Raw genomic sequence first — 20,522 nt, forward strand, 5'->3', positions numbered from 1 at the left:
AAAATAAAATAAAATAAAATAAAATAAAATAAAATAAAATAAAATAATTTAAAAAATTACTTTGGAAAACATTATTTTTCCCTGACCCCCTCCGTGCTGCCCACCTGCCCTTCCCTGTCACAGCTCCTTGCCACAGTGCCTACAGCTCTGTTGCAACCCCTGGAGAGTCAAAAACCTTCCAAATTGCCCTGGTCCCTTGCAGAGCTGTTTCTCCTGGACCTACCCCGGTGTGTCCCCAGGACCCAAGGTACAGCCGTGCGACGTGGACCTGGCTGGGGCGGCCAGCAGGGCTGCGTGCCTGGAGGTGGACGGGAACCATCGCCGCTCTGTCTCCCGAAATCTCAGTGTTATCTGGGGCGAATGGCCCGGCTGGGAAGCTGCAGGTGGGAAAGCTGCTCTTGGCACTGCTTCCCAGAGCTGCTGCCAACACAGCAAACACCCCCGGGGCAGCTACAGGTCAACCACAGCTCAAATATCTGCTCCTGCACCCATGGTGTGTCTCGGGTGAGACCTTGCTGCTCCTAGGGCACTTCTTCCACCAGCAAGGCTGAGAGGGGCGGATGGGGAACTAAAGGTGTTGGTGCTTTCTTGTTGGGCCCTACAGAAGTCGTCGTGAAGGCTTTGCATGTCCTCCAGTGTGAGTGGAGGTGGTGACAGCCATGGGCAAGGGCAGCAGGAGGTGGTGCATTGGGCACGGGGAGCTGATGGATACAAGTGTGGACAGGGGTAATGGGGGGACACGCTGAGTTCCCACTGATTATTGGGGTCCTGTTGCTCCTGGTAAGAGCCCAGATTTGGCCCATATTCTCCCCCATGCTGGACACAAACCCCCTCTGATCCCCATCATCATGCTCAAGGAGGGAGGGTGCTGAGTGGTCTGGTGGGGAAACTGAGGCAGACAGGGCTGAGCAAAGCTGGTTATGGCATAGAGGACCTTGAGGGTGGGAGAGAAAATGTGAATTGTGGCCATTCCTAGTTTCCAAGGTAGATTTGTCTTCAACAGGGCCAGCCGTGACACATAGTGGTGTGACCTCAAACCCACATAATGCACACATGGACACGAAAACAAGAAGTAGGTGTGGAGGGAGGAGAGATGATGTAAACTATGGGTAACTGGAAAATTACAAAATTGTTTATTTGTTGTCTTTCCCTCCCTTTGCATTCCCCAAAGGCAAATGTGGCAGGGAAGAGCATGGAGGGCTGGGGGGCCATAAGGTTCCTGGATGCAGGAAGAGGGAAGTGACGGTTAGTAGCAAAAGGATCAGGTTTTATTTATTTAATTAATCGTGAAATATTTATTTCAAGGAAAATAAGCCATGAAAAATAGTGGATTGAGATCAATACAGTCATTTTTCCAGGACTATTCCAGCCTGGCTTAGTTTGAACCCCACCCGTATCGGGGTCCGTCCCTCGGTGTGCTGTTTCTCCCTTCTCCCAGTTAGAAGATGCAGAAATACCGCATTGCCACAGGTCCATGGAACCAGACAAGGAGGTGTGGGCTGAAAGAGTTATTAGCTAGGGAAAGGGGCTGCCCTTTCAGCCCAATACTTCATCAGACACCAGAGAATCAAGCCACGAGAGAGGCCCTGAATACCTCCGCTCCAGGAGCATTTGTTAGACAACCACATTAATCAACTGCAAGGCACAAAGCCACACTAAACCGGGTTTGCCTAGTGCTGGAGCTCAATAAACCACTTATTCCATGAAATGGCACCCTTGGGGTGGTATTTCTGTGTAACCAAACACGCGCAGGCACTCTGTGATGAGCTCCCTATAAGATGCTCTACAGGAAATGTAATTTTAGTAGTTTATCACAATTTAGGAAATGGTGGCAAGCGATATCTGAGAGATTACAGTGTAATTCCTGTATTTACCAACAGGATGTACAAATATTGTGGCAGACACTGAGTGAAAAACATGGGAGTCTGCTAAATAAAGCAAGATACTAAAAATATAAACAACATTTATAAATAATAAAAATATTAAAACCCTGTTTTTTTTCTGAATGAAATACAAATTTTTGAGCTCATGCAGTTCACATTTATTTTCAGGAGATTTTTTTTTTCTTCTTGAAATTACAAGGGATTATTTCTCCAGCTCAGCTTCGAGCCTCCCAGAACCATGAGACTCCAAGAGGTGGGGCTTTAAAAATGCACAAAATCTCCCGGATTTTGGGCTTCAGCTCCAAAGAACTGGCAGTGCCAGCCGAAGGGGAAGCGGCCTGCTGGTGGACGAACTCTGGACTTTGCTTTGTCTCCTCTGACGTCAGTTTTGCAATGGTTCTGCTGATGACAGGTTTTCAGCCTGACATTACTGAAAGGCCGGATAGATTAAGGACCTATTGCACCAGACAGGGAAGGAGAGATCATCCTTGCAACAATGCTCCTTTCCTGCCAAAAAACGATCGGCTCACTGGTGGCCTTGGAGCCGATGTCCCCTGCCAAGAACCTCCTCTGTTGAAGACTGGCCTAAAGGTCATACTGTCCATACGTCAGCATGCCTGGGGAAATATTTATCCTGCTGGGGACGTGGTCCTGAGCGAATGCAGGGAAGTGTTGAGTGGCCTGCAGCAGGGTGGAGGACATGGCATCCTCCTCAGGACAGTGGCAGAAGGTGTCATTCAAAGCCATGGGGCCAAGGACATTCACAGGCACCACACGGGCTGAGGACTAATGTTCATCAAGGGTCTTGTTTGCTCCTCTGAGGAACCTGTGGTTATGTCTGTGCTAAGGAATAACCCCTCCTGTGGTCATCCCTGTACCAGCTTTGGTGATGCCGCACCTCGAATGCTGTGCTCAGTTCTTCAGGACAAGAAGGACATTGAGGCCCTGGAGCGTGTCCAGAGCAGGGCTATGAAGGTGGTGAAGGGCCTGGAACACAAGTCCTGTGAGGAACAGCTGAGGGAACTGGGGGGCTTTGGTCTGGAGCAGAGGAGGCTCAGGGCAGACCTTATTGCTCTCTGCAACTGCCTGAAAGGAAGGTGTGGGGAGCTGGGGGTCGGCCTCTTCTCACAGGTAACTGTGATAGGAGTAGAGGGAACAGCCTCAAGTTGCACCAGGGGAGGTTCAGGTTGGAAATGAGGAGACATTTCTTCTCAGAAAGAGCAGTCAGGCATTGGGACGGGTTGCCCAGGGAGGTGGTGGAATCACCTTCCCTGGGGGTGTTCAAGGAGAGGTTGGACATGGTGCTTAGGGACATGGTTTAGTGGGTGGCATTGGTGGTAGGGTGATGGTTGGATCAGATGATCTTTAAAGTCCTTTCCATCTTTTTATATTTTTTCAAACCTATATATATATATTGCACATTAAATGTCACCCAAAACAATCTCCCTTTTTTTTTTTTCTTCTTTTTAAATTGGCACTTTCAGCTAATGAAACATTCAACAGTGCAACAGCTCCCAGGCAGGTCCTGGTGGTCTCTCAGACTGACTGCAAATTCTCACAGCTCCACTGGAAGGACAAAAGATCAGTGAGATCAGATCACACTTTAGATGATGGCCAAGGGAGCAGAATGGAAACCCTGAACGTAGGACTTTGTTGTGCAGGATATCAGAGTTTTAATGAGGTCAGAAGAAATATTACCCAGCACTTCAGATCTTTTCTGCTGTGGGAACCCATTTGTGAGAAGAGAAGAGGGCAGCATGGTGTGGAATTTTTTTTTGTTTTGTTTCTTTATGTTTTTTTTTTTTTTAGCAAGAAGATGAATGAAATCCCCTCAAAACTGAATGCTAACTTGTGCACTGCACCTTCATCTCAGGGGCTTCACTTGCTCCTCAAGGAGACCACATGAGGACTGCAGAAAGCTCATTATTAAATGCAGAGAAGCAAGCTCTGGGTCAGGATGTACGATGACTTGACTCCTCAAAAATGCACATATAATCAGAGCCAGCTTGAAGGAAAGCACCTTAAATTGTTCCCAACTGCTCTATTAGGTACAGAAATAAAATTAATCTTCTGGCTGAGCGATGCCCACTCCAGCTACAAGGTCCACAATGGTGCCGCTGAACTAGAAATGTCTTTTGATAGGCCTTGTCTCCACTGGCAAAAGTCACTCATCTGAGCCAACTCTCTTCATTGCTATATGAAGTTACAAAGATCCTTAAATATCCAGTTCTGTTCCAGAAGCTGGCCCTGGCTCAGAAAGATAGGTAGCATTTCTGTACACAGTGATCCCAGCGCGATATAGACGAAGCCCCTAGGAAGGACAGTGAGCACCCAAGGGGCATGTGAAAGCACACCCATCTGCACACCCCCACACACCCCCACCACTCCATCATGCCACAAGAGACGAATTTAAGCTCACGTACTATTATGGTATGAAGCCGAAAATAGCCTGAAGAGCACTTGGCCGGTCCAAGCCTCCAGGGGAAGGGTAAAGGTTTCAAAACTCAAGCGAAGCTTCACCTAAAATAGCAACAACCTGCCTCGGGTATGCCAGCAAAGCCCCCTCTGGTCCTGAAGCATGCAGAAGCATGAATGGGAGCTGCAACGTTGGCATCCCAGCCCCGCAAGTCCACACTATGTCCTCTGGCTAACCCCAACCTCATCTCCTTCTGTCCATGTCCCTGGGCCTGGTTTCTCCTCCCTGGAGGCAAGCAGAGCCCGTGATAAATGTTATGTTAGCACCTGCCCCCCTCCTGAGGAGCTAGAGGAGGGATTTTCCAGAAGCACAAGGAGGTTAATCACACACCACCCTCACATTGTTTCCCAGAGGGAAGAAGGTTCCTGCTTTTCTAGGCTTCTGTAGGATCTTCAGCAGCCACGAGTTGAAAGCAGCTGCATTTGCATGGACAGAAGCAAAGAATTAAGTTTAACATTTTAAGAATTGTTGTAAAAGGACCCCGAACCAGGCACGATTTACAATTGTATCCCAGCCTCAGTTATATCTCAGACTTTGAGCACAACAGAATGACCCTTCCAGAGCCATGACTGTGGGCTCCGTTCCAAATTCAGTGCTCTGGGCATTAACAGCTCGTTGCCGTAGAAGCATGGAGCTTGGTACCGACTTCAAAATCTACAGGAAGCTGAACGACACAGCCCACAGCACTCACATCTTGAGGTGCAGAGCTCCTTTGTTAAATCTGTTTGATATATATTAACCAAGTGTCAGCATTGCTCCAACTCCGTGTTTCCTCTTAAACAGGAACAGAGAAGTGAGTACAACAAAGTAAATGGATGACTCCAAGGCAAACCAGCCAGAAGTAAACTTGAGAGCTAAAAGCCAAAAGGCTAGGAGGCTTTGGTTTTGATGCATGAATATGATTACAGGGTCAAGTATTCTCAAATCTTTGAAGAACAGTGAAAATGATAACAAGAGAATGTGTTTTTTTTTTTTTTTTTTTTTTTTTTTTGCAGAACCTGATGGGTAATGGCAATCCTCTCCCCAGCTACAGCAGCTTTGGTTGAAGCATCATCCATCACCTACAGCAATAACAAAACCAAACTGAGCATGTGTAAACACAAGTCAAACTAATTATCAAAGTGAAGTAGCTGGAAATAGCATTGTGCTCTAACACCCTCACCTGTTCTGCAAGAACAATAACGGCTGCATTCATCATTAAATTGTGGTCATGGAGGAATGCTTCCTCCACGAGAAATTCCCATCATTAGGAAGTTGAGGTGCAGGAGGAGGGAAAGGACTCGTTTAACCTGATGGGAGTGTTTATTCATCAGTTAATGAGGGGGGGTAGGTCCACGGTAAGTTATAAGGAGGGCATCCTGGGACACAGCCCTCATTCTCACTCATATCTGCACAGAATTCCCCCAGTGACCAACATTACTGGTTGTGAGAAGACCGGCACAGCAGCAGATCTGAGGACCCTATGATTTAAAGCGTGTGCTTTTTAAAGCTACCTCCATCAAAGCGTCGCCCTTCTCTTGTAATTTCAAAGCTACACTGATACCAAGAGGGACCGAAACAGGGCAGAACACAGACCAGCTGGCTTCTCATGCCCTACAAGAGGGCTAAGAGATCTGTGACAGAGGAACATTTGAAACCCAGTACCTTTTGGACTCCTGCCACCTATGAGCACAGTCCACACACCTGCCTAGTGGCTCACTGACAATTAAAGGGTAACCATGCTGTAATTAAGGGGTGACCACGTTGTATCTGCTTGTGAGCAACCGTCTGCTACACCGTGTGACTGGAATAATCAGCAGAAAGCGTACACACAAATGTTTGGGAGTCACTGCACACACTGCCAGGGACAGGGTGGATCTTTCTCTGCTTCAAATTGCCCATCACTTCTGCAGCTAAAGAAAAGGTTGAGCAGCAACCAGCATCCTTCTCCACACGGCTCTCACATGCTCCAACCAAGGATGACAAAACAAAGACACACCTGAACAGAATTTTATTAAAGTAGGCTTCATCAGCAACTTGTAATATTTGAAAAAAATATTCTTAACTTTTTTTTTTTTTCCTGAATAAGTATCGTTAACAGCTGCAATGCTCAAATGTCACGAGAAGTCTCTGCCCAGAAGTCAAACTTCATAGCGGTAGAAAAATACATTTTGTACCACATCAAATTGGTTTAATACAGAAAATCCTGTAACATAGTTACAACTGAAGTTAGGGGAAGATGTAGAAAAAAATAAGATACAGGCATTGTTGGTCACAGGTTAAAAACCAGAATTCCAAACAGGACTCAGACCATGTAGGCAAACCTAACCACACTCCTTGACTGTCATCATCACGTCGTTACAACGTTTACTGCAATATGCTTTATTTCAGATTTTGCAAAATAGAAGGTTCTTAAACTCCTGCTCCTAAATAAATCAGCAACTTTTGGCCGACAACACACTTTAAAATGTCCTAGGCCTGTTTTTCACCTGCGGTGCAACACCTTATCCAAAGCTTCCCTGCAATGCCACAGCCAAGGACAGTCTGTTTCAGAAGAAAACGTTTTTCCTCTTCACTCTTGCTGTTAACTAGAGCTTTGAACAAGGGTGGAGGGATAGACCCCCTGACTTTCTTTGAATTAAAGAAATGGAGTCAGACTCATCGCCAACTCTTTGCATTATTTTACATTGATCTCATGGAACAGAGGCAATGAGGAGTCTGCAGAGTCTGAATTATGAAAGACCGGAATGGACAAGATATTTCATATCATATTAAAGCCCTTCACCTGACGGCTCAGTGTAACAGTTTACAAGGAGATAATCCTGTTTTGGCAGGGCAGAGAACAAAACTTGAGCCAGTATTTTCTTGGATGGTATGAGTAACCCAATTTGGCTGGCCCACTGGGCCAAATATTACACTTGAACAATTTGATAGTTACAACAGCGGCAGAGTTTAAAGAATTGATTTTTTTTTTTTTTTTCCTGGAAATGTAAACATTATACAAAAGTTTAAACAGGCCACAACCATAAAAGTTTTTGAGTTTAAATACCTGGGAAATTCATGCTTCACCGACAGATGAAACAGTAAGAAACATATAAAAACAAGAGATACAAATTTAACATATGTTTAAAATAACTGGTTTTCACCTCAGAATCTTTCTTTGAAGGTTACTTTCATGAGAAAACATGTTCCCTGCAGCATGCAGACTCCCTCACAAGGAAGAATCAGGTCATGTCAGCTAGTCACTTACTGAAGAAACGCTGCAGGGTTACAGAGTGTAGCAGACTTGCAACTACCAAAGCATTGTCACAGAAAACAAAGCAAACGATGCAGGCAAGAACAGACTCGAACATGACACCTACATGGGCCATTGGAGTATACGAGACAAAAAAAGATGGAGAGCTTCATATAGGGAATTTCCAGTCATTTTGAAAACCAAAGATATTTTTCCTTTAAAAAATAAATATAAGCAAAGTTCCCAGATGCTGTTTCTCGAGGCATGCTATAGTAGCCAATGGCTCAGATTCACATCCACAGAGACTGGTGTTTTACCTAAGATGGCTTTCCTGTCTCTCCAGTCCATCACTTCTCATTTCCAAAGTCTCCTAAGTAGCTTTTGGATAGACATCTTCTCTGCATGCATCTACTAAGATTCCCCTGTTAATCCTAGAATCTCCCGTGCATGAAATTCAATGAGCAGAACAGGCCTTAACTGTAGCTAGGAGATGGTTTCAGCCTCTGGATTCCTCTCTAAAGAACAGAAGTGTATGACAGTTACACATAAATAGCATCTGCAAATACATATGCAGTGTACACAGAAAAAGCAGTGAACACGAACAGATTTCAAAGGCTGACTTGACTCTGATGTAAGTCTCCATCATCAGTCCACCTTTAAAACTTGCTCCAGGCAGTATGTCATTATGCTAGCGTGGCAAACAACTGGGATAACCAAAAGTAGTGCTAATGAACAATAACCCCATTCCTAGGCATTGCTTTCTTGAAATACACCCTGGATTCACAAAACATAACAGCTTTTTGGATTTCAGATCTACCTCTGAGGTTAAACTGACAGCAGCAGCATTTGCAAATAACAGGAAAAGCTTAGCTTGTAAACCCTGTTATTTTTAAAGCATAATGAGAGTTCAAGTCCTATTTCCCTTCACATTTATAGGCTTTATAAGAATAATGAGACTTAGTAGGCCCTATGTATAGAAAAGTGTATGTTTTTACAGCACTATATATATAAATATGAACTACTAACAAAAGTTTGATTTCAAACTAGAATTGCAACAGCCCCTGCCTGCAATTTGGAAACATGAAGTAGCTCTTGTATCTCGTCTGCAAGCAGAGAAAAAAAAAGGATTGTATCTTACTACGATCTAATAACCTCCACTAGGGAAATGAAAAACATGTCATTAACTCTGTGGGATCTGACTGAAACCCCACGTCTGACAGTATCGCCCCACGCTGTTTGGCAGATAAGAGCCAGGTAGCAAGAATGATTGGAGATTCGTCAGCCAGGAGTAGGTGGTTTTTGTTCCCAGTTGCTTAAGAGTGAAAGTTCAAGAATTATGTGTTTGTCATAGGTGCTGTGCTCAGAGACAGCACCTAATGGTGTCATTTATCTGCTAGGACATTAGAGCTACATTATGTTTCTGCCCAGCTCCATTGCTACTTATGAAACTAGTAATTGGCATGCTCTAGGACTCATAAATTATGAACTAATTTAGCCATTTCTTCCTGGTCCTCTGTGGAAATCTGGAAACATCTGACAGAATTTTTCAGTTAGCTTGAGCAATCCTGGAATCAGACCCAAGGAAGCTAAACATCGTAGACACCAACTCAGGGAGGTCATAATCATGTTTCCAGCCCCAGTCCCTGCGGGCGTTGCTGTCATCAAAGTTCATTGGCCAGCTGTCAGCTGCAGCGAAAAGAAAGAGAAACAAGGAACATGAGGTTTGGGAAAAATCCCTTCAAGCTCAAAGGTGTTATCATCACTGGCTATTTGAACTACGAAAGATGAATTTCAGGGCATAACACTTGAACTGTACAGCAGCAATTTCTAAGTGTCTAAAAAGAAAACATTGTTTTGTCCTTGACATAAAGAAATCTGAAGCTTTCACTCACCCATTGCCAAAAAGACAATACTAACCTATGGCCTGCCTGACTTCATCCACGTTGTAGGTCACCTGAAGCTCAGGAACGTGCTTCTGCACCTCTTGTGCCAGCTCTTCGGGGGTGAAGCTCATGGCACTGATGTTGTACGTCCTCATGCTCAGCGCCTCTGCAGGGGCCTCCATGACCTCTAGAGTTGCTTTCAGACAGTCATCAATGTACATCATAGGGAGGCGGGTGTCTGGCTTTAGGTTGCACTGAAATTTGCCGGTCTTTATGGCATCATGGAAAATCTGGACAGCATAATCTGTGGAAGAGTACAATGGATGTGTGTTCTCATCTGCCTCAACCCACTGTTCACTTCAAGACAGTCAACACTCCTCAGATCACCTCCAAAGTCTCCTGTCTAGGAGGGGAACTCCTAGCGGGAGAACTGTGTATGATTTACACTATAAAGCAGGAGTGCAAGAAGCCCTCCTAATCTATCCTGATGACATTGGGGCAATTACACATTGCAGCAAGGCAGCAGAGTTGGAAATACTTTTTAAAGGAAATGGTCTCAATGTGCATACCTAAGCCAAACTCTCTCAGACAGCACTTAAAGACTACAAAAGTACATCCTAAGTTGCAGTGGACAAAAATATTGTCATAAGCTTCAGTCCAAACCGGATCTCTACGCTGATGTTCTACGCCATTGCAGAATAAATTCTACAGACTGCTTAAAAATGACTGCATTGGCTTATGTTTTTGCTGTCCTTGCCTGCAACACTGAGAAGGACACACAAGCCACTTACCAGTTGTTCCCCCTCCGGGCTGAGAGTCAGCAGATATAATTCCTGGGTACCTCAGGCAGCGGAAGTCTAGGCCGTATCGGTAATGGTAGTACTAGAGAGGGAGGAGAGAAAGAGTTTTACACAACAAGACTGGGCCAAACAACTCACTGCTTCCACAAAAATCTCCCACAGGATGAACCTTCATTCTGTAACCTTCCCAAGGCAGGGAAGGAAGACAAGGAATTACTGATCAGTCTGCATTCTCTGTCAAGTAGCTGATCTTTCTCTTCCTTCTCTAGTTTTCGTCCACATCAGTAGATATGGATCGACTTTTAACACAAGGCCTAGATCTAGTGTTCAGAAACCAGTAATTCCCAGATTTCTCAGACATTTCAAATTAATACAGCCTTCAGACCTGCCACCGTCCTTCTTAAACTTAAGATGTGAAGAAATTGTGTGTAAAATTAACAGCTTTAAGGATTTCATGCTTCTAGAAAAAAATGCGAAGCCAATAGAGAAGTTGTGAGAAGACAGGCTCAGATGGCTTTGACTTTGGAGAGGGTTTGTTTGTTTTCATGACATGACAAACCACTACAGACTACAAGAGAGTACTAAAGCCTATAGGTAGGAAAGAAAGGGGGGGAAACTACTATAATGAGAAATCTTCCAGAACTGGTGAAGTTCTCACTGAACTTTCATTAAAGAAATAAAGAAGTTCTCACTTCTCCCATGAGCTCAGCGTGAACCTTGGAGACGCCATAGATCGTCCTTGGCCTCTGAATGCAGAGATCAGGAGTTGGATCTCGAGGAGAGGTGGGTCCAAAGGCTCCAATAGTGCTTGGAACAAAGAGTCGCAAATTGTGCTCAGCTGCAATATCCAGAACATTGTGTAAACCTGGAACAGTAACAGGATTTATCAGAACATCCACTGCGCTTTCTCAAGCCTTTGTAGGAATCACAAACTTGAAACCTTGTCACATACCAGTAATATTAACAGCTCTGGCTAGAGGGACGTTTGCTTCTCCAACAGCACTGAGCAAAGCGCTATAGTGGAACAGCCAAGTTATGCGATTATTCACCACTATCTCACGCAGATTCTTGTAGTCCAAGATATCCGAGTAGATAAAAGGGCCTGAAAGAAATGGAACCACAAGGAAACTGAATGACAAGAAGAACAAAAGAGAGAAGTTCTAGATGATACTCATAGATTGCTGATTCTTGCCCATTCTTCTATTTAAAATTTGACTGTACAGCAAAAAAACAATAATGGCCTAATGATTAGTAGGTAAGTAGGAAAAGTACGGTAAACTGCTGCCTTTGCCTCAAAATTGATCCAAGAATTCCTGTCTTCTCCCATCAATGGCATGAGAAAAAGGAACATCTAATATATAATTCAGATATCTAAGTACATCATTAAACAACGATGAAGAAAATGCTATTCAAGTTTCTAATGAAAATATAAGAATCCAAACAAACTATTCTACATGCATTTTGTCATCTAAATTGCCTCAGCTTGGAAAAAAAAAGGGCACATTTTTAATTTCCAACCTGTTCCCTCCAAAAGAATAAACATCTCCTTTTACAGCAGGAACAACAAAGCCAATTGATTTGAGTGCTTTGGTCAGGAAAGTGGCAAAGAGACAGTGAAAAATGCAGAGAAAAATAATTAGAAAAAAGGAACAACTGATATATGAAATCAGTATCTGGGCAAGACAAACCAGGAAGGCACTATCCAGAAGTTTCCAAAAAAACAATTTGTACAGTTTCATTCACTCTTCATTTAGACTTGAGTAATCAGTTTATCAGCATCAGAGGTGAAGTCAAGGTTTTTTTCCCATATGTTCCCCCAGTCACTTACCACTATGAAAAACATGATCCGCAGGCTTTCTAATGTCAGACAAGATCACATTGTTCTTTCCAAATTGTTTCCTGTATAAAAATACCCACATGGTACAGTGAGTCCACAGTCTTCATGATAATTTATGAGTTGCTATTTTGTTATTTTGTTTACCAAGAGCAGTATCAGAAGAATAATAATTTCCACAAGGAAATCAGTTATTCCATTAAAAAAATAAAAAATTATTCTCTTCAGTGTCAATATAGCACCTTTGGAAATTAGTAAACTACTCCTTGTAGTCCTTTCACTGAAAGACTGCATCTGGATACGTTAAGTCTTTAAGATAATGAAAATCAGTTGAGAAAAAAAGTCCTTCCCACCCTCTTCTCGCCACAAATTGTACCCTGAGAATCTAGTCCCCTACAGACATCAAAAAGCATATGCCACGGGGCTTGCTGTAACTGCAGCTATTTTTATATCAACAAGGTAAATACAGCTGATAAGTAATCTCTGACTTGTACCGCTCTAATCAGCACAAGGCTGTCTTGGAGAGCAAGACTGTCGTAACTGGAGTGCATTCCAGCCTTCCATTATTTGCACGATTTCATAGAAATGATTGAAAATGTTCAAACTATAGCACAGTGTTGAATACAAGTTTGCTCACTTTTGATCTTAGTCCAGGTCCTCTGCAACAAACACTGTCTACATACAAGTGACACTGGAGCTGAGTGGATGTACATTTAAACCACAATATAGGCAAGGAAGAGATCCTGGAGCATTTTACATTTATTGATCTACTGCTCTTGCTGCATCAGTTCATCTTTCACCAAATTATAACATATTAGGGTGCAAGGTCTTGAAGTTTTATTTTTGTTTGCACTGTACTAAATAGGGCGCCTTATTCCTGAAGTTACATAATTGAAATTCTCAGAGAGAGAAAAGTGAGCAGTTGCAAAGCCCAACAGCTGGGCAATTAGCAGAGGACTATGCATTCTTTCAAGTGGATGTTTGTACTTTTTCCTCTCCCATGGTACCTGCATAAAACCCCAAATTTTGTCTTTCTTGAGCATGGAAACGCAGCCTTATTTGGCTGAGCGCCCTCTGAGGATTCAGATTCTGAACACTTCCATTTAACAGGAAACAAACTGAACCCAGTGGCTAGTCTCCTAGACAAAATTATGTTATTTTGGGAACTGTGACCAATGTACACACAGAAACTATGTCAGTGAACATAAAACAACCACAGGAGTAAAAAATAAAAAGATGGCAAAAGTATAAAGTTGCTTACAAAACCAAGAGGTAAAAGACTGCAATCATCACCGGGATTGTTTTAAAAACAGCTTTCCTGAAATTTTTTGCTTCTAAAAGTTGTGGCTAAAGCGTGAACTCCTCACTAATAGAAAGTCAAAGAATCATGACATACCTCAGAAGCTTAGCAAGTCCCACTCCAAGCTGGCCAAGACCACCTAATACAGGAGAAAAAAAAGTCAAAGAGGTGGAATCAGAACAACGTATTGAAGTGTTATATGTATTATATCAGAAATTAGTACTATTTCTCTTCTTAGAGTCAAAAAAGCTGTAAACTCTTCTCAAGGAAAACCCAATGAACTGGTTTTAGTAGCTTTCTGGAATAAAAATAGAAAGCAAGTTCACATGCTGCTATGATCCTAGCACCATAGAGGAAAGACCACATCTCCAGTATTTTTTGTTTGGATTTTTCGTCAAAATATTTTTGCTTCTCTTACTCTGTTCACTGGAGAGGGAAGAGGGGAGTGTGGAACTTGACTGAGAAGCTGGAAAAGGAACAGAGTTATGATAGGAATGCTGACCTGTAATTAGCACCCGAGGATGATCTGACTCCGAAAAAGAAACTGAGTGAAAGCTGGCATCAGAGGCCACCTGGCGGGGCGAGATGCCAATGCATCGAACGGGCACGATGGAAATCCCACACCCACAACTAGAGCTTTGTAGCAGCTGGCTGACAGCTCTGCTCACGTTTTTGACAATTGGCATCTTCCTCCTTCAATTAGGCTGTGAGAACAAGAGAAGAATTAGTCATAAGTGACTCAACCACACTCAGTGTTTTAAATACTCCCTTAGAATACTCTAAAGAGTTTAAAAGAGGTCTGATGCAATCCAAATCCTAGCAGATGTGCCAACTGAGAGACACGTCTGCTAGAAGCAGCCTGTGAAGTAGCATGAATAGAGGTAATGTATTCAACAGAGAGAGCATAGGAAAATACCCACAGCCCCAGCCCAGGGTCCAGTATAAGGAACAGTGAGAATACAGTCCAAGTTTAAACCTTTTACACTAGAAACTGTGATTCAAAGCACAATTGACAGCAAACGCAGAATTCAACAAGTTCACCTACTGTGATTACACAGCTTCCCTGTAGGTCTTTGTGAGTGAAAGTTTTGTAAACTGCCACAAATAAGCTAACCTTCGTAGCATTGCATCAGCAAGATTTGCGCAAACCAACAGTGGCAAAAGTCAGCCCCTTTAGAGAGCACTGCTTTGCTCAAAACTAACATACATGATGGACAGCACCAGGAAGCTTTGCTTTATTTACTCGGGACTAGTTCCTAATTACTTCATAAAAAAAAGAGCCATGATTCATAGTAACACGCTGCAAAAGTATCCCTAAATTATCCTGAGCTATACGCACGTTAGGTTTTCTGTCTCCACAGATTTTTCCTACTGGGAAAGGAGATGAAGAAAAATCTGCTGAAAAAAAAAAATCAGCAAATAAATTGCACATGCATATGCAACCGGCCTTTTGCGAGGTTATATTTTACTTCTTTCAAATACAGTTCTTAAGGCACAGTCACTACAATGCTTCCTTACCGCTCCTCAGACTTTTAACCATCTTCTCCAGAGTTATACAATGAACAAACTCCAAGATGAGGACACCTTTTAAAAGCAGCTGAGATTATGCTGTCAATTCCTTTTTCACATGTTCTTGTTTCATGTATTGCAGGTAGAAAATCAGGGAGAAGGAAGGCCACAAGAAGAAATGACGGCAGTCAGCTAATGCAATGAATTCCAGCAGCACAGATTTATAATATGCATAGAAAAGCAAACAGCTAATTAACTTGGTTGTTCCTTTCACTTAAGGCAACAGAGAAAGCAGAAATTTTCTGATACTTTAAGGAGCCCTGCTATTTAAATACGGAAGACCTGCTAAACCACCTATCGCAGGGTTAATAAGAGACCCCCAAGAACTGTGCATGATTAAAAAATCACGTTTGCACATTAAAACAGATGAGGCTTTCCAGTGTGCCTTCTTTTTCCCACCTCCCTTTTTAGATTTGTTTATTCACTTGTTTATTGCATTGAGAAACAGGGTCAATTAGTGCCCTGATGAATTAATTCACCATGCCTCTGCTGCACCTCCTGGCCACAAACCCATTGCAGGGATCAGTCTCCCTGATTATAGGTTTGATCTGTCACAGCCATCTCTCTCCTGTCACGGTGCTAGAGGCAACAGCTCTCATCTCCTCTGGGCTTTGCACAGCTCTTTAATTCCTGGTTATACACCAACACAGCACAGAGAGACCTGAGCCCAGCGGGGAGAGCCCAGCCCCAGACCCCAGGGTGCTGCTGGGCCTGGAGCCCCCGTGGTGTGAGGAGAGGCTGTGAGAGCTGGGGCTGCTCGGCCTGGAGCAGAGGAGGCTCCGGGGGAGCTCCCCCATGGCCGTCAGTACCCGCAGGGAGGTGCGGAGAGGCCGGAGCCGGGCTCTGCTCAGCGCTGCCCAGGGCCAGGCCCAGAGGCCCTGGGCCCAGCCTGGAGCCCCGGCGGCTCCCCCTGCCCCTCAGGCAGCACTGCTGGGCTGGGCGGGTGCCGGAGCCCTGGCACAGGCTGCCTTGAGAGGGGACGGGGGCTGCTCCTTGGAGAGCTCCCTGAGCCCAGGGACATGGGGCTGGGCACCCTGCTGGGACAGGGGGGGACAGGGGCACCCGGGGGTGCTCCCAGCCCCAGCCATGGTGCGATTCTGGGATGTCCAGCCAAGGCACTCAGGAGGTTTCTCTCCCCTCTGAGCCCAGCTCGCAAAGCAGACATGTTCTTGATAATTTTAAGACTCAGTCCCCATCAAATTCACTGAAATGAGCCACAAGTTGCTAACGTAGCTAAGGGTAGAAGAGGAGGAAGACAGCAGGCAAACATATCCAGACAGTTCATAGCCCATATTTCTCCCTAGGAAACGAACATAAGAAAACTGGCAGCACCAGCACATTAAAGAGCCATGATAATCCCTTCTTGTTTCAGAATGGGATATGAAAATCCTTATAGTACTAAGGGAGCCTCACATGATCTCTGTTTCCCAAAGTTTCCCCTCACAGGACCTGGAAAGACATTTTCACATTCTGATGCAGGGTACACAAAGTTATAAAAATGCCATGCTAGGATCAAGTTGGTTTCCCACTCACCGGACTGGTTTCTCCAAATTCACTTGTGGAATAAAGACACAGGGTTATGCTAAGAATTTACTTGCAAGTCTAGGCTGACTCGAAAGAACAGCAAATATTTCATACCAGACACTGAAAAAACCTTAGCTTACCAAGCAGTACAACTGAATATAAAAACGCTACCTATGACATGCATTTCCTGCTGTTTCAAGTAGGAAGGGAAAAATGGTATAACTAAATTCTAAAAATTGTCAGCAAATGCACAGATATATAAAGAAACTAATGATATCCCTTAAAAACACTTCCCCAAATCAACCATAAGATAAAGCTAGCCCTAACACAAAGTCATTGCCTTTCAAGAGCACGTTGGAGAGAAAATCTCATTCTGCTAGATCAGCATTTCTCATTTTAAATAACTTCAAGGAGTTGTTAACAGCACTGAACACGAAAAGCATTGATTTAACCGATGTGAAAACTCTGATTTTGGGGGGTAGGTTTCTTTTTCTTCCTGTCCCAAAGTGAAATATTTTTGTACATTTATGAACTGGAGAAATATATGTATGTATATATACATATATATCCTACCCCCACCAATCCCTGTATTACTTTCTAACTAACTTTTCAGTCACTGGTTTTATTCACTGACTTAAATTGATAATGAAAACTAACTCTTATTTCTAGATTAAGTTAAGTTTCAGCTTTATCCTGAAACGTGGCTGTTATTTCCCCCAGCCTGCTAATCCAAATTAACAACCAGCACTAATTTTAAGGATTATGAAATACACCCTAGACCATTTTCTCTTCTGTACTCACCTGTCCCTCAGCTGGCAATAGGGCAGAAGCAAACTGGAAATGGCAATTTATAGGACACTGCCTCTTTGGAAAGCCAATCAAAATGTGACAGAAAGTAGGAGTTGTCCCACACCTTAAAAAAAAAAAAAAAAAGTGTGTGCGTGAGAGCAGCAGCAGCCAGGGATATCACTCTGTCCCCATTTGCTTTATTTTGAAATGTCTGTAACTTTGTGATAGGTAGAGGTCTCTGAAGCTATGCAGCCAGGTCCTTTAACCAACGAGCAGTCGAGGGTCACAACTGAAGGACAGGTTTTAAACTAATTAGTTGCAATGCAAAGGATTAATATAAAGCAAACACATGTTCAAATGTAAAGCAATAATCTATCTCCCTTGGATAGCAGGAAATTTCTAAGGATTGTAAGAAGATAAAAGTACAAGGAGAGGGAAAAGAGGGAAAAATTTAAAAATGGAACATCTTTAAAAAAAAAAAAAAAAACATTTAACAAGTTATCTGCCAGCTGCTGTTCCATCATGAGCCTTCTGAGGTGTTACATAAGTGGCAAGCACCTGTTGCTCATATAAAACACAAAAACATGTTTATAGGAGCTCATAGTTTCTTGTGTATTAGTTATTAATAGAACATTACACCGATAAGAACGATAAGAAACTCAGGAGGTTGTTCTGGAAAATCCCATTAATAGAAAGTTTCACGGAACATGGGAGAGGGAGAAGAGAAGGGTCAGACCCCAAAACAAAAACTCCCGCAGCGCTCTTGGGGGTTGCACCACTGCTGAGATGCCGCAGGATGCTCCTACACAAAGCTATCCACAGCGGTCCCGAAGCTGCCTCTTTCAAATAAAGCTTTGATGCTTCCCAGGGCATGGGATCTCACGGATTCCCAGCCACCAGTTTGTTCAAAACAGCCTCACGCATACGGCCTGCACTGACACGCTGAGCTCCACACTATTGCTCTCAGCCCACTTTGGCTCCACAACACACAGTTTCTGCCTCAAGAGCTGAAGAAGGGCTTATGCACTTAAAGCTCCTCTACTTTTTTTTCCCAACTGTATCAAGAAGAGCTCAAGTGGAAAAACACTGCCAGCCTCGGGTGTCCAGAAGATGAAGTACACGTCACTCCGCAGGAAAGCCTTACTCACTGGTGCCCAGGCACTGCCAACTGGAAGATCCACCGGATCGCGCTGGGAATGCTCAACCTGCAACAAGCAGGGGACACTCTCAGCTCAAATAGCACTTAAAGCAGCCTGCACAGCCAGAAAGCCATCATGCATCCCCTGTTGGTCTTTTCTGTAGTTTGGAGAGCCCCGAGCGGGTGCTGCCGGACCCTGCTCCCTCCTCGTGTCCCTTGGTACGGGCAGAGGAGCGTGGCCAGGCTGCACCCTGAGCCTGTTATCTCTGGCTCGCACACGGGCTGCGGCAGACAGCTGTTGGCCGAGCGACGTTAAAATAACCTTGAGGCACACACACGGCCGCCACGGCTCGATTTTCAGAGGGGACGATGCCAAAGCCCTGCGAAGGAATGATGCCAGCCAGAAATCAGGCCTCAGCACCCCAAATAAAGCCAGATTATATAAATTACTGAAAAGCGCGGTGCTCTCGGGGTGGATAAAACCTACTTTATACGTGGCCTTTAGGATGAAACAAAGAGGCCAGTATGAGTTACATGCATGATGAAACCTGCAAACCCACAGCACATCTCCGGTAAAACAGCGTTCCTCCTGCAACTGGGCTAAAAAAAAGAGCAAAAAGCGTTAAAGCCTGAAGCACTGCTGCATCGCATCAGGCTCGGGGGGACTAAAAGAAAATGAAAGGGAGGGGAACAGAGAGGGGCACTGCACCCCCTGCCCCGCACCACCCTGCTGCTCCCGGCAGCCCCAAAAGGGCTCCCAAAACAGGGGAGTTGTTCAGGTGCTGGGGACCGGGACCGGGACTAGAATCAGGATCTGGATCAGGACCAGGACCAGGACCAGGACCAGGACCAGCCCCATTCTCACCCACCGAGCTCCCGCCGCCGCCGCCGCCAGCCCCCGGTGCCTCTCGCCCGCCGCCGTTCCCCCAAAGGCTGAAAGGGGGAGGTGGGGAAAGGGGAGGTGGGAGAGGAGGAGCTGAAGCCCAGCGTCACGGGGAGGAGAATTTGGGGGTGACGTCACACATTTCGGCGTGACGTCATGGCCTGTAAAGGGCGCTGCTTCGTTAGGGATCGGGGGCTCGGAGACAGGGCTTGAACGGGGGGTGTGGGGTGGGCAGCGGTGGTGCAAGGCAGTGGTGTGCCAGTGCCTAGGGGGCTGCGGGAGAGGTGGGGGGGGACTTCATCGGGGTCTGTAGGGACAGGACAGGGGTATTGGTGCTGGGTCCGGTCCTGTTTAACCCCTTTATTAATAGCCTGGATGCTGGGGCATAGCACACCCTCAGCAAGGCTGCAGATGACACACAGCTGGATATGCCAGAGGGACATGGTGGCATCCCAAGGGACCTGGACAGGCAGGAGAGGGGGGCTGACACAAACCTGCAGCTCAACAAGGAGAAGCCCAAAGTCCTGCCCCTGGGGAGAAACAGGCCCAGCACCAGGACAGGCTGGGGGCACCCAGCGGGAAAGCGGCTCTGCAGAAACGGACCGGGGGGGGCATGGGGGGCACCGAGGTGACATGAGCCAGAAATGGGCCCTTGGGCAAAAAGAGGGCTGCTTTAGGCAAAGTGTCGCCTGCAGGTGGGCGGGAGGGGGGGGGGGGAATTGCTCCTCTGCTTAGTTCTGGTGAGGCTGCACCTGGAGTGCTGGGTCCAGTTCTGGGCTCCCAGTACAAGAGGGACATGGACATAGTGGAAAGCGTTCAGTGAAGAACTGGAGGATTTTTCCTATTAGGGATGGTTGCGAGAGCTGGGGCTGCTCGGCCTGGAGCAGAGGAGGCTCCGGGGGAGCTCCCCCATGGCCGTCAGTACCCGCAGGGAGGTGCGGAGAGGCCGGAGCCGGGCTCTGCTCAGCGCTGCCCAGGGCCAGGCCCAGAGGCCCCGGGCCCAGCCTGGAGCCCCGGCGGCTCCCCCTGCCCCTCAAGCAGCACTGCTGGGCTGGGCGGGTGCCGGAGCCCTGGCACAGGCTGCCCTGAGAGGGGCCGGGGCACCCACGGGTCCCTTCCAACCTCCAACATGCTGCAATTCTGTAAGAAGACATTGAGGAAGCCACAAACGTATGTGGTCACCAACCAAGCTATCCTACAACCCAATGGTGCTGGCAGAGGCCTCATTT

At 45.4% G+C, this 20,522-nt stretch overlaps 1 protein-coding gene across 1 annotated transcript; it reads right to left on the bottom strand.

The window, feature by feature from the left end:
- Positions 1-6,330: 6,330 nt before the first annotated feature.
- On the bottom strand, positions 6,331-17,396 carry LOC118163535 (L-threonine 3-dehydrogenase, mitochondrial). Its single transcript, XM_035320240.1, has 9 exons — positions 17,285-17,396; positions 13,893-14,094; positions 13,487-13,529; positions 12,085-12,155; positions 11,209-11,358; positions 10,949-11,121; positions 10,248-10,338; positions 9,491-9,760; positions 6,331-9,259 (listed from the first exon to the last, which is right to left on the bottom strand). Exons 2-9 carry the CDS (start codon positions 14,074-14,076, stop codon positions 9,120-9,122), a joined length of 1,122 nt encoding a protein of 373 aa, XP_035176131.1. The 5' UTR covers positions 14,077-14,094; positions 17,285-17,396; the 3' UTR covers positions 6,331-9,119.
- Between the last annotated feature and the right edge of the window lie 3,126 nt (positions 17,397-20,522).

Source organism: Oxyura jamaicensis, chromosome 3, assembly GCF_011077185.1.
Source record: "Oxyura jamaicensis isolate SHBP4307 breed ruddy duck chromosome 3, BPBGC_Ojam_1.0, whole genome shotgun sequence".
Classification (NCBI taxonomy): Eukaryota; Metazoa; Chordata; class Aves; order Anseriformes; family Anatidae; genus Oxyura; species Oxyura jamaicensis.

What these genes read in the sequence shown, in the direction of transcription:
- LOC118163535 (XM_035320240.1), bottom strand. Translation starts at nt 14,076, where the DNA reads ATGCCAATTGTCAAAAACGTGAGCAGAGCTGTCAGCCAGCTGCTACAA. An exon ending in GCCCGGAGGGGGAACAACTG is followed by an intron (nt 9,761 to 10,247) that starts GTAAGTGGCTTG and finishes ACTCTTCCACAG; the next exon opens with ATTATGCTGTCCAGATTTTC. An exon ending in TGAAGTCAGGCAGGCCATAG is followed by an intron (nt 9,260 to 9,490) that starts GTTAGTATTGTC and finishes TTTTCGCTGCAG; the next exon opens with CTGACAGCTGGCCAATGAAC.